This window comes from Sinocyclocheilus anshuiensis, unplaced genomic scaffold (genome assembly GCF_001515605.1).
Source record: "Sinocyclocheilus anshuiensis isolate Anshui unplaced genomic scaffold, SAMN03320099.WGS_v1.1 scaffold627, whole genome shotgun sequence".
Classification (NCBI taxonomy): domain Eukaryota; kingdom Metazoa; phylum Chordata; class Actinopteri; order Cypriniformes; family Cyprinidae; genus Sinocyclocheilus; species Sinocyclocheilus anshuiensis.
Window position 1 is genome coordinate 978,734 of NW_015549703.1, and position 15,260 is coordinate 993,993.

The window sequence follows — 15,260 nt, forward strand, 5'->3', positions numbered from 1 at the left end:
AAACAGTGAAATCGCAATGAACCCCCCCTTAAAAAAAAAATACTTTAGCTGGGTTTCCACAGGCAGGGTCACAATTATCTACAGTGTATGAAGCTAAAGGTTTTTGGGTTAAGGTTCGTAATGTAGAACATTTTTAACATTGTATGCTGTATGTGCATAGGTAGCTAGCAAACAAGGAATACAGTTGTTAAGCTAATAGTCACATTTAGCTGAGTAAGATCATGATTGAGAAATGTTGGATACTGCTGGAAATGCTGGTGTTATGGGGTATCCTATTTATTATTTTAAGATTTTTTTGATTGCCCCAGTGAAGCATTTCTGTTAATATAACTGATTAAGTAGTCAAACTCATTCCATATCAGCAGAATAGTGTGGTACAGAAAGTCTATGACCATAAAACAGGTTCTGAATGAATTATGTTACTGATATCTAATGGTCAAAAGCAATAGCAAAAGTAATAGGTCAATATTATTAAATTGCAGACAAAGATATTGAATAGCTAGGCTGGCTTGCCAGTATATTGCCAAAAGTATTGGGACACCCCCTTCTAATGAACAGGTTTGACTACTTTGGTAATTTCCATGAGCACAAATCTTAATGTTTAAGCATATAATGCTATTCTAGGGAATTGTGTGCTTCTAAATTTATACCAATAGTTTGAACAGGACTCTTTTCTATTCTAACACGACAATGCCTCTGTGTATAAGGCAAGGTTAAAAAAAGATTGATTCAGTCAGTGTGGAAGAACTTGACTGGTCTGCACAAAGCCAAGTCCTAATCCCATCTGAACACCTCTGGTGTGACTTTAAATGCAGACCTTGAGCCAAAAACTCATCACCAAACACCTGTGACTTGTACATACATATGGACAAATGTATTGGGACACCCCCTTCTGTAGAACAGAAAAAGGCACTTCCAAAACTGTGGCATCAAAGATGGAAACATGTACAAGTCATTGGTGTTTGGCGATGAGTTTTTTTTTTGTTGTTTTATTGAGTTTTCCCAATATTTTGGGCAATATAGTGTATGTTTGGTGCGGTAGGGGCCCCAACCTCATATTCTTTCATAGGGCCCAATATTACTAGCGGCGCCCCTGGCTCTATCAAGCTAAAACTGCATCTTTTGCTGATTTTGTTTGGTCTGGTTTGGTGAGATGGTCAAATATACAGTTTAGCAGTCATTACACAATATTCGACCACATAATGCTGTGACTGACCAGTCAGAATTGAGTATTCCAAATAGCCTTTTAATGAGATTCTATATAACTATGCAGATTTTCATTCAGTCAACAGCACTGTTAAAAAAAATAAATGTGACTAAACACAGTGTTGTTTAATTCCAAGGGTCTACTACGATCATCATTTACAAGAACACTTAAATTTTTATGCAATTCCTAACCTCCTTCCCCCAATGAGCAGATATTAGTGACCTGCTGTGGATTAAACCTGAAGCGGTTGGTATAATTGCTTTGCAAATATCTGTGCGTTTATGTCCATATTTACCCATGTAAATGAGCAATGATCATTTCTAAATGATAGCAAATGAAAAGTGGAATAGGCTGACTCTATGTGAAGAATTAATTCCTGTAATGAGTTTACGCAGTAATGCCTTTTTTAACCATAAAATTAAAAGCAGAGAACAGCCATCATTGTCTGAATATTTCTGAAGATTATTTTATGTGCTTTGCAAGGAATTGACATGAAGGCATCAGTTTTTTATTTTATTTTACAGATTAAAATTATATATTTATAAAAGAACAGGGTTACATTTTATTTTACATGCCCTCGTTACAGTATAAATATACAATTATTAACTGAGTAATATTAATAACATTATGTAGTGAGAATTTAGGTAAATTGGGACACTTACCATTGAGATGACTAGGAAATATTTTTCCAATTAACCCTACTTACTATAGGATTAGAGTTTGGTTTAGGTTGCATATTATCATGTATAATTTGTTATTACTACAGTAAGTACATGTAACATGTACACTAAAATAAAGTGTTAACAAAACACTTATGAATTTATAAAATAGATCCTTGCATTTCTTAAAGGCTGGACTTCTGTTTCTACTAAATTACAATGCAATTTCTAATATTTATTTATCTGTGAGTGGTGCATTTCTTTGTCTTTATAGCCTACAGTCTGTGTTACAGCACTTGACCTCTGGTGACCTCAAGGAGGACTGAAGCTGCAATCAATGTTTACTATAAAACAAAATCTATAACAAGAGTCAAGGTATGTGTAGAGCATCGTCAATCAATGTAGTTTAGTCTAGTATAGTCCAGTTTAAGTTCCATTAAATATTAATATTAACTTGTGCCTGTATATTCAAGCTACAACGGTTGTACTTATTAGTCTCATTTTAGTGAAAAGATACATATCTTATGAACAAATTATATATCAGCATAAATCTTGAACCCAGAAACTTGTGGGCATACAGAGATCTTTAGAGATAATTGTACTAGTGTGATAAATAAGATTATTGTGGATTTACTCTATTAAAAGGAGTTTAACAGAATACCTGCAGTGTAAAACGTAGGCGTATGATTATCACAGTACAGACTTTTATTTATTTATTTTTATATCAAGACTTTTTGTAGGTGGGATCAGATTGGAGATTCAGGCTAGGTTTTTTTTTAACAAGACACAAGATAGTCAGTGTTTATCCACTTGCTTTGCTGATCTCGAAGTCGCAAATTATCGTGAATTATTAACAGCATCTTAAAACCAGTTAAACTCTGCGGACCCGGATACGGGTCCAAAATGACGTTAAAAATGTTTATGCTTCATTTACATAGCCTTCCTTATATGGTATCAGCCCATATATGGGTTCATTTGAAAGCTTGGAGTGTCTTCTTTACAAATAATACAATCTTTACAAATTTTTATATTCATAAAGCAGTAAAATTAAGCTTAGAAATGTATTCGTCCCACACACGAATTTCCGCCTAACCATTGCGAATAATTTTTACGAAGGCTGCGTCACACGGATACGCTGTTTTTGTTCAGATCAAATCACAATAACGTAGGAAACAGATCCGGCATGACGCAGTGTCCGCTGCCAATACCTGAAGGGTCTTACTCATTTTAGTAATTTCGGTGAAAACTTTCTTCAGGCTCACTTTAGCGTCAGTCTGCTTTTCGGGTGGACTCGAAGCTGCCTTAGCCTCAGTGGGAGGTGGGGTCTGTCTGGTTGCCATGCGGTTTGCTTCCTTGAAGTATTTAGACGTTGTCGCCATCGTAATGTCGTCAAAAGTGTGAGTAGGTCTCTAGAATTCGGATCATAGACGTTTTCAAAGTATTCTTTCCAACGAAATGTCAACTATTTCATCATAAATGATGTAATAATTGGCAAGTGGGTAGGAGCTTATCTAAGGAGCCGCAATCTTGCTTGGGGTACTCATGTGACTCTAAAAATAAACAATTTTAAACATTAAAAAAAACTGGATGTTTTGAACATTCAAAGAACATTAAGAAATAATGTTTTCATAACTTTGGGAACATTAGCAAAACGTTTGTGGCAAGGCAAGTTCCTATTTATCATATTAGATCTTCTATAGTGACCTTATTCATATAAGATCTTCATTATATTATGTTTAGCTACATTTGCAATTATAGTTTGTGTGATGGCTTCGTAAAATAATATAAAATATGGGCACCAGCCACTGATCAATTAGGTCTTATTAGTAAAGATTACTATAATGACCGGGATCTTGGTCATCAATAATGATCTGCAAGAGCCCATATTTCATACTGAATCTTTTGGAAATTTGTTGTTTAAGCCCCTCACACTGTATAGACATTTTAAGATCAATTTGAATGAAGCACTACTCCAAAACATCTTTTCTGTGGAACTTAGAGGATCTTAAAGTGCCACTGTTAAGCATTTCTTTGTAAACTAAAGCAATAAGCCCCAAGAAGCGTTGTGCCTAACAAAGCCCCTTAGCTGTTATAAATTCACTGTAAACCACGGCTTTATGGGGCTTATTGCTTTTATAAAACGGTTATTCCATATACGTAGTAAGGTTTCACAGAATAAAACAGTGCAAATAAAGTGCAATGTGATAAATAAAAACAGTATTTTTCCACCAAACAATGTAGTTCCTCAGAAACAGTTGTGGTTCCAACAAAGTGGTTGCCAAGCAACACACAGAAGTAAACAAAGGTGTATGTTTGTAGTGTAATTTACAACAGCTTCGAACGCGGCTCAGCCAATCAGAATCAAGGACCGGAACTATCCGTTTTATAAAGCAATTTCGTCTACATCTATCTACATCTATCTAATGTGCCAGACATATTTTTTTTTCTTTTTGCAAATGTAGTTGCATTATGATTATTTGATATATTAAATATATGTATATTGATATATATTATTTGATGAATAAGTTAACCATCAGCTCTGAAGAAGTGTATTCACCATACCTGTCCCATTAAAAATCAGCATTTACAGAAGTAACATTTCAGCATATGTGTAAGGCCATTCTTGATGACAAGCAAGTCCTTGAAAAGTACTTCTGGTTTGATGTGGCAGTATTTCTTGAAATATAGTCCTCACTCTATGTCAGTAAAAGTCAGTGGTGCCGCACATTTCAAAAAGAGTTCAAGCTTCATGACCTCCCCTTTACTGTGGGGGGAAAACAACTAGATTGCCTTTTAACCACATCACAGACATGTTAATAGACTTGCAATAGGGCGGCAGGGTTAGCAGTGCACAAATTGCTTTACTGCCTACAATATTCTGCATGCTGCTATGAGACCTGAAGGAGTCTTACATACACTCAAATATTTGATTTCCATCAGTACAAATTATGAGCTGTTGGCAAAAGTGCAAAAGCAACCGTTTCAAGGGGGGTGAAACAGAGATGCGTGACTACTAGCCTAGCCAAGAGTGGTTATTCATCATCCTATAGAAAAGAGCGTCACTAGTGCAAGGACACCTTGGCCAGGTGGACAGGTACCAAACAGATAACGGATAAGATCGTGCTTGATGCCATTCCTTAATGACCCAGACATCTGTTTTAAGACTACTGGTTTATTAAGAAGATCAAGTCCTTGATTACAACATCATTGCACATTGTAAGTGATAAGGTTGTAAGATGTGTTTTTTATTAGTTAATGATTGTCAGTTAAAGGATTAGAATGTGAAAGCAATATTATGGAAAGAGGACTCGTTTTTTAGCCAGAAGCAACGGTTTGAATTTTAAAATGCCTTCATGCATTTGCTTATTTAAAACATGCATATTTTCACTTCACAAGAGTTTAATTGATGGACTGGAGTTGTGTGGATTACTTGTGGATTATTGTGATGTTTTTTATCAGCAGTTAGGACTTTCATTCTGATGGCACCCATTCACTGCTGTGGAGCCACTGGTGAGCAAGTGATGTAATGCTAAATTTCTGTTCTCATGAAGAAACAAACTCATCTATATCTTGGATGGGCTGCAGGTAAATCTTAAGCAAATTTTGATTTGTGGGTGAACTATTCATTATACATCCTGTTTGGACTCTCATTCTGACGGCACCCATTCACTGCAGAGGACCCATTGGTGAGCAAGTGATGTAATGCTATATTTCTCCAAATCCTTATGATGAAGAAATAAACTCATCTACATCTTGGATGGCCTGAGAGTGAGTACATTTTCAGAAATTGTAGTTTTTGGGTGAACCATTGCTTTAAACAACTTATGTCCCATAGGGTGTTACTTTATTACTTATATAGTAGTAATATTACATAAGTGCTATTATTATAAAAAATACTATTATGCTATATTATTAATATATACCATTAATATTTGTAATTTTCAGTTTTCATTTGACCTTTATTTAAATTTTTTAGTAATTATGCGATGTGCTTTTGTCATTATTTTTTAAAAAATATCTTTGTTTTTATATCAGTTTTAGATTTAGTACATTTACTTTGTATTACTTCTACTTATTTTTACTAGTTTAATTTTAACAATAACAAGACCTATAACATTATGGAGTGTGGAAAACCAGGAAGTGCTTATCTTCAATACTGTAAGATTTGGATCACTTTACATTCTTTCTGTTGAAGTCTGGGTAAAAAAAAAAATATTGTATTATTTTGAAACACTGATTGAGATTTGAATAATATGATAAACATTTGAAATCTTGTGTTTCTTTAATCTCAGATATCAAGGCTAAAAGAACAGAAGGCATAAAATTACATTGAAAATGCAGCTCTAACGTTGAATGGCAAAAACCACGAAAGTGATTACTTCTATCTTTAAACAAAGTCTCTTCAGGGTCTTCACAGAAGGTCCCAAAAGTGAACAGAGTAAAAAAGACCAGTTCTATTTGCAGTCAGCCTTGGTTGTACCTTTCCTTGGTTCACTTAAGCTGCAATTGTCAAATATTTTCTCTTTCACATAGCAATGCAGTCCAGTTAAACTCTTGAGTCTTTTTATAGTAACTAATGGTGGCAAAGGTGTGAACACAAAGTGAACCTGGAGCACTTTTGCTTTTACAATGGACACAAGAAGAGAACCAAACAATGAGCTTAAAGTGAACAAATCTCAGAGCACTTGCTGAGATGGATTCCATATGTAGATTTATTAATTGCAAACAATGCACTGAAAAACGTATGTGACTACAGCCAAAACAGTGAACTGTAGCTCCTTCACATTGAAGCATGCAGTGCATACAAACTATATATTACAGCATGTTTCAGATCATAGTCATCATCATAGGTGAAGTTACTCTGTTGCAGTGGAGGCCCACGTCATTGCCCTCAGATTAGCCTGCAACCTACAAGCAAGCAATTACTATGGTAACCACTGAAGCTACTGAGAGATGGTTGCCCACGATTGGCTCACCCACATAGAAACATGGCCAGTTGTCTTTCCAGCAGTGCACAAACTGAGCTTAGTACTGCTGGTCAAAGTTCTTGTTAACATGGGTTTTAAAAGGCTGCATCATGTGCCAATGTTTAGAGGCATAATTTGGTAATTAGCATCAGTAGGAAGCCAGCACATCACTTTTTCTTAAGGCTATTTTTGAGTTTTTGAGGTTCAAATTCACTTCAGCAAAGAAAGTACTGCATTCCTGCGAGGTTCATTAAGAGAGGCTTCAAAACAAAGTGATACTTCCCAGGCTTCTTTCATTTTGACGACATACGAGAGTCAGATGTGAGCTATATGTTTGTGGAAGTCGAGAATTGTGCTATAAAAAAACGATGCAGTCATGTCTGACTTTTGGTTGACTGAGACTTGGCATTCCCAGTGTCATTGTTGATCCTCTGCCAGCTCCGTCAATGCTGGGATAAGTGTCTCTTGACATTTACCATCTCAGTTTGTCCATGTGAAACAATCTGAGAGAGATTACATGACAGACTGTTTAGAACAGCTCAGTTTAGAAGTGCTCATATCAATTTTGTTATTGCTATTATTATTTAATTTTTCTCCCTGAGGCCCACTTATAACAATTAGTAAAGTATCAAAAACAGTCAGAATATATTTTTGTGACCCTTAAAATTAAACAGGCTGTTATGTCATCCAGAATTGAATTGGAAATGCTTTTTTTTATTGTATTATATTGAGATAGCAAACAGGTAAATGTAAAAAGAAAGAAGTCTCTTATGCTTAATAAGGTTGCATTTATTTGATCAAGAATACAGTAAAAATAGCAATATTATGAAATATATTTACAATTTAATAAGCCTGTTTTCCTTGTTTATAAGTTTTAAAAATGTAATTTATTCATGTGATAAGCTGAGTTTTCAACAGCTATATTTCCGGTCTTAAGTGTCACCGGAATTGAATGATTTAAAATTGAATGATTTAAAAATCATTGTAAATCATTGCTGATTTGATGCTCATTATTGGCCAGTTTAATGTGTCCCTACTGAATAATTATATAAATTTCTTTTCTTTTTTCAATTACCAAAATTTTTAACTTTTAATTAATTTTTTTGGACCAGAGTGCAAAAATGCTTCTTTTCCAGAATGCATTACTTTTATATTTCTTTGATTTACAATTTGCTAAATTCCCTTTCCTGTTATTCCATCTCAACTTCCTGTAGGATTTAACCAATTCAATTTAAACACCAGTTCATGAGTTGAAAAAGAGCCAAATCTTCATTTCTGAATTTTGCCTGACCCTGATGTAAACGCCATCTTTGCATGAGAAACACATTACGTAAATGAAGTACTGGAGGAGAAGGTTTAAGGTCTGAAAGGATATTTTATTATATATGTAATACATTGAACACTTTTATCTCAAAGTATCGAGTAAAATGTGATTCTTCCTGATAATGACCCCTTTAAAGATCTTGGAAGCAGACTTGGTTATTTCCTCCAGGGGACGGGCTCCACCACAGCCTCCCTAAAATGCCAGCACCACAAGCTCGTCACCGTGCCCTGTCTGCCTGGATTAGTTCTCTTCCAGGCTGTAGGCGAGGTTTGTGTATCTGTGTGTGCGTATCTCTGGCTGTCTTTCTGCGCTAGTAAAGCAGAAAGTCACAGTCGGTCTCTATTTAGCAACTATACCTTACACCCCACTTCTGATTGTAATGTGGATCCTGGAGAATGTAGGTCAGTGTGTGCCAGAAGGGAAAAAGGAGGGGATTTTAAAGTTGCACTTAGAAGATTAGATATGATTTTTCTTTACAAATCTATTTTCAAACATGTCTCCTGAGGTGCTCCGAAGAGCGGCAAGATTTCTTTAAAACTGAAGAGAGAAACTCGGCTGCAATTTGCGAACTTGATTCAGTTTTATCTTGTTAAAATCTATTATGTCAAAAAAAAGGTTAGCTGATACTCTCATATATTTTTATACCTTTAAAGCTTTCTTATGTAAAAGCGGCTGTTCTTTCAAAACCAACACTAAATTAAATCTAATATTTTTTATTATACAGTATCAGCGTAGAAAAATAATGTTAACATTTTCATGTTCACAAGTTCACAAATTTTGCATTTGCATTTGTAATGGATTTTTCTTTTCCAAAAATTGCTAGTTAATATTATTCCATTGAACTTTTTTGGTATTCTGAACCCTATTACATTTGTAGCATTCCCACAACCTACAATGCTCAGATATTGAGTGAATACTGCCAAAATTATCCACAAATAATGCTTTTTGTTCACTTGAAAACTGAAGTGCATAAGCTCAGATCAATGAGGCCTACAGTCAGTTCCAAATAGTAATACAAAACCTGTTCTAATTGAAAGAAAAGTTGACAAAAAGATTGAATCCAAGATTTGGTGATAATATAGCATAATGAGAGATTTAGAAGCAATTTTTAAAAGGCTGGTCATTTTTGACTGGGTACACCAAAATAAGTACAGGATTTTCAGCACAACACAAGGGTTAAATCTATGTCAGGCTGCTTGGCCTATAAGCATTGTGCCGATCAACATTTTATCCCACTGATTCACTGAGCTTACACTTTGTGTTTGTGCCTCTGTATCGGACTGACTCAGGGATATCTCTTGCCCTTGGCCATCCAGTGAGCCATTGGAATCCAATAATTGTAATTTTGGAATCGGGCCTTCCTGACTAGTGCATCAAGACACAGGAGATAGAGGAGTCCCCATTGGCCATTTAATCCTTCTTAGCATGGTCTTAATCAATGGGACACTGTTTATCTGAACCAAATTTCCCCTGTAATTGAGCAGAGGATTGGTAATCAGAGCTCGCTAGCTGGTGGCACCGAAATCTAATAGAAAGTTTGAGTGGGTTTTAAGCAACCTGTGCATGGAGCTGTCTGTTTATACCACACTCTCACATCCACCTCACTGCTATTTCTTGAACACTGATACATGCCAGTCAGCGGAACAATTCGCTTTCCTTTGGGATTGTAGAGAGAGTCCTCTAAGGAATTCTCTAAAGTACACCTTGCAGGTATTTTCGTCTTCTCCATAAACCTATAATAGGAAATAGGCCGTTCTTACCGTTTTTACAGATGGGGCAGCACTGTTCTGGCTCATACACTGGGTTGACACACTCTGGTACTGCACAGTCAGCGACCACACAATGCACCTCATTATTTGGCTCGCAGCGACACCATTCACAGGGCGAAGGCTGGGGAGACAGAGAAATACAATGCGGTGAGAGAATGTTACAGGTAAGACATCACAGTTGACACAGTCAACATGAAATCAAACTGACTCTATTTTTATATATAAATGCATTCTATTCCAAATTAAAACAGTATAAGTGCTTGCTCCATGTCACAAATCTTTCTCCCTTTTCAATCCACCCCTCCAACCTGCTGGCTAATTTGTACACTACAGTTCAAAAGGTTGGGATTGGTAAGAATTTTTAATGCTTTTGAAAGAAGTTTCTTATGCTCTATGAAGTCTCTTATGCCAAATTTATACTGCAAAGGTGGCACAGGAGTGCTTCTGAGATGGTATTAGGTGCTTTTCAAAGACTATTTAATGCTGCTCAGAGGTGGCATAAACTATTTTACACAACAGTTGCACCTCTGTAAAGTATGTTGATATTAGGAACTGATGTGGGTCAGAGCAGGTCTTTACACAGAATTTTGAGCAGGCACAGGGTAGCCTTAACTTGGCCGTGTAAAGACACCTCAGTTAACCTCTTATGGTTATTTATTTGATCAAAATACTGTAAATCTAATATTGTGAAATATTATTGCAATTGAACATTTTTAAATATTATTTATTGCTGCAAAGCTGAATTTTCAGCAGCCATTACTCCAGTCTTCAGTGTCTAATAATTCTTCAGATTCAGCGCTCAAAAGATCTCTCAGCGTTGAAAACAGTAGTTTGTATTTCTTTACTGTCACTCTTGATCAATTTAATGCATGCTTGCTGAATAAAAGTATTAATTTCTTTTAAAAAGTCCTTCCCCATTTTTCTATTATTCTAAATTCATTCATTCATCCAGATTTAAAAACATTTCATATTGAATTAAATGGCCCCTTATTAGAAATAATTTTTGTTAGCAATAATTAGTTTGATCTTAGCATGCATAAAGATATCTTTGGTATTGCGGGACTTTACATTTGTGAGATCAGCTTATAATTACTAATCATTAATAATTCAATCAGACAGTATCTAACCAGTGAACAACAACAGATATAAGTTGAGACCATACCGTTCAGTGCATACTTGTCAGTGGAGATAGCCCAGATTAATATGTGATAGTCCTACAATGGATGTCTGTGATGAAATACACTACTCTACCTGCTGAATAATACATGGATCCCAAAAGGCCATAAAATATTAAGTTTTAAACCCATATAGCCCACTGTGCCTTGTAAAAATATTTAGACCCTTAACCAGTTCTCACTTTCCCACACTGAAATTTGGTTTTCTGTGATAATTTCTAAAACTCTACATGTATTACTTTAACATTCCACAGATTTTAATATTCTGCAGAGGCATCTTTTGCAGCAGTGCCAGCTTTAAGTCTATTGGAGTAAGTATGTACCAGCTTCCCACACAGTTCAGGTATGTTTTTAATCTATTCTTTTTGGTTGTTGAGGCGAGTCAAACGATGCTACTTCACAGTTGGTATATGATAATGTTTGATGGTGGGCAGTGTTAAATTTGCATTTCCCAAATAGTTTTGAATTTTGGCTGAAGTCTTACCACAAAGTCATGTGTGCTAGCATTAATATTAGTTAAAGGAATAGTTAACGGATTTGTTTCTTACAAACATGCCTCTCTTCATAAGACATTAATGTTTTTATCAGCTGTTTGGACTTTCATTCTGATGGCACCCATTCACTGCAGTGGATCCATTGGTGAGCAAGTAATTTAATGCTAAATTTCTGGTCTGATGAAGAAACAAAGTCATCTACATCTTGGATGGCCTGAGGATAAATCCTAAGTAAATTCTGATTTGTGGGTGAACTATTTTTTATACATCCATAAACTTCACATTTTTTTTGTTTAATGGACATTTGTTCCCTATTTGTGCCACAATGTACATCAGTGTTGTGCACTTTTACTCTGTCCTCAGCTCCTGAACCCTGCAGCCTCTTCAAAGTGATCGATATGCTCTCTCTGGCTTCTCTCACTGGTGTCCTTTATGTTCGCACAGAGAGTTTTGAGGTACGACCTTTTCAAGGAAGTGTCTGGGTGGTTTGATGTATCTTCCACATCCTGATAATTGAACCAGCAATGTCCACTGGGACATTCAAACTCTCGGATATTATATTGCACACTTTTATTCTAATTTATGCACTTATTTTAACTTCCACAGTAGTATTTTTGAAATATTCTCTAGTCTTTATTTTCACAGAAGTCCTTTAGAATGATGGTTCCTTAACTGTGGGGTTCCTCTCCAGAGAGTGTGGAAGTTATTTTAATGATTCACAGGTAGAGGCCAATTGTGAGGGAACTTTGTCATCATTATGGCAATTGTTTCCTATCTATGTAAATTTAGAAATTATGCAGCATGGGGATTGAAAATTTATGCAAACAGCATATATACGTTTTTGCATAACATAAAACATCATAACGAATGTTACATGTCTGTATAAAAGATAAACATTACTGATATACAGGACTCTATATATATAGGCCACAGTCTGATTATCTGATACATATTGCACACAGAACTGAAAAGCACTTTTTCGATCTGACTTTAAGCTCTTATATGATTGGCTGACTTTACACAACCTCTGGGAGTTGGGAGGGACATGTTTTTTTCATCAGTCTGCCTGGAAATCAAGTCGTGTTTACAAAGTACCGGGATGAATCAGCAAGCACTTGTGAGCAGGAACTAATCACTGGGTTTGCAAGCGTTTGTCAGGTTAGTGCCATAACATATATATATATATATATATTTTTATTTTTTTTCAAATCAAATTGTTTGATTTGTGGCAACAATCAAACTAGTATCTTAACTAAATATGAACAGGCCTGTATATTTTCCTTTGTATATTTGTATGTCTGTGAAATAATTAGCATTTATTTCGGAATGGCAAATTCTGATCACAAATATTATACACATTTTCTTCTTTTTATGTTTTTGTTTTTTGTGTAGCTGTTCACTGAGACTGCTGCACCACTATATGATTTTTTTTATTTATTAATGTTTAATTGTCTTTTTTTTTTTCAGATAATACTTAACTCAACACAGACTACCATTCAAAAGTTTGGGGTCAGTGAGATTTATTTAGAAATTCATAATTTAATTCATCAAGGATTAATTAAACTGGTAAAAAGTGACTTTTACTAAAGTTTTACTGACTATAGTTTTACTTTTACTGTTTACTTTTAATGTAAAACAAATTCTATTTCAAATAAATACCGTTGTTTTGAACTTTCTATTCATCAAACAATCCTAAAAAAATCACTGTTTCCGCAAAAACATTAAGCAGCACAATGGTTTTCAAAAAAATAAGAAATGTTTTTTGAGCACCAAATCAACTTATTAGTATGATTTCTGAATGATCATGTGACTCTGAAGACTGGAGTTATGGCTGTGGAAATGTCAGCTTTGTCATCACAGAAATAAATTACATTTTACAATATATTACTGTAGAAAAGTGTTATTTAACTTACATTAATAATTCACAATATCACTGTTTTTAGTGTATTTTTGATTGAATCAATTCAGCATTGGTGGACATAAGAGACTTCTTTCAAAAACATGTTACTAATTATAATATAATTGCTATTTATAATATAATTACTTATTTAATACTAAATTAAAAACGTAAAATCTTGAACCTTGTATTTGAATAAATTGTGATGCACTATTGTAGCACTCTAATGTTTCATTCATGAATTTCATGTATTCACAGAGGTGACACTGACTCATGTCTATGCCAGCGTGGATCACAGCTGAAGGTCTCGAGGACAGACAGAGATCGGGACCCCTGTCCTGGCAGTGGTCATGCCCTTTAGTCTCTGCACACTGTGTAAGTGGCACGGACACTAATAATCCTCTGCTCTCCATTGATAACAGCATCCAGTCCAGTGGGACAGGAGCTTGTGAACTTGTCCATACAAATCATTTGTAATTGTGCCAGACTCTTCGTAGACCCAACACAAGGAAAAAAAAGGATACAATGGGCAGCAGTGGGTATGAGCATCTGGTTCTCATAGTGTATACTGTAGAGAATGCTGAGATTAACATTCTCTCTAAAAAACGAACTATGAACTTGAACCTTTTACTTTGATAAGGGCACTTGAGTAATGTCTTAACTGGGTATTATGATTGAAAGTGTACATTCAGTACTAATGAAAAACCATCCTTACAAAGTATTCATTACATTCATTCAGTACAGGACAAGAGGGCCAGAAAATGTTCTGCTGAAAAGACTCTTTGTGTAGCTAGGCCTGGATCACTCTTATTGTAGAGGCTTTACTCTTCCCAGAATTATCTGCTTACAGTATTATATATTATTCAGCAACATGGCTGAATTTGTAGCGTCTGGACCAATCAAACACACAATTTTTCATTTGATTTAACAAATCAGTTATTCGTTAGATTAACAAATCGTCACAGTCCCCTCACCCAATAAACTGGATGCCAGGATGTCTGCAACGACACCAGGCCCCCCCTGGTTACCATGGCAACCCTGACACCAGATACATTTACGACCTAATGGAATGTAAGTAGGGAAAATCACTGCCTTTTTCTTAAGGAAGAGACACAATGCACAGTAGAAATGGACTTTTCTACTAATTAATTCATAGGAAAACCTTTCTTTGATTATTCATATTTCCCCATGAGCTGATTCGCTACATGGCTCCAACAAAATGTAAGCAAATCAACTGAAAGGAAAAGCCAGAGTCATTTCATGAAAGGAGTACAATTTCCCTGCTGAAAAATACAGCTTAACCAGAATAGGGATGCTTGCTGGTCTTAGCTGGTTTGGCTGGGCTAGCAGGTCTCAAAGCCAGGCCAAGCTGGTCTTCAGCTGGTTTACCTGCTATAGATGTAGGTTTCTTGAGCTGATAAGCTGACACATGGGTAAAATCTCTCAAAAACCAGCAAAACAGACCAGGATCAGACTGGTTTAAGCTGTTTTTTCCAAAAGGATTTCAAATGCACAAAAAAGTCAAACTTAAATATATAAATTCTAAATGAATAATTATTGCATTTGTGTATATGCATTTTTGCACGACGCAGTATATATAATCGCATTGGACTAAAACTTACTGATTTGTCTAACACATGGTATAACTATTCCCAAAAAAGTTTTGATAATTTTTGGGGGGGGGGGTTTCACACTTTGCTATACTTGTGGTATTCCCAGTCAATTTCCAGTACTCTACAAAAACAAAAAAAAATTGCTTATACATTTT

At 35.4% G+C, this 15,260-nt stretch overlaps 1 protein-coding gene across 2 annotated transcripts in view; it reads right to left on the reverse strand.

Moving 5' to 3' along the window:
• The window catches only part of vwc2l (von Willebrand factor C domain containing 2 like), a 49,770-nt gene that overhangs the window by 23,960 nt on the left and 10,550 nt on the right, over positions 1 to 15,260 (reverse strand). For both annotated transcript variants that reach the window (XM_016449966.1, XM_016449965.1), the window contains exon 3: positions 9,918 to 10,047. In XM_016449966.1, coding sequence (XP_016305452.1) covers positions 9,918 to 10,047 — 130 coding nt within the window. The remainder of the gene's footprint in view (positions 1 to 9,917; positions 10,048 to 15,260) is intronic.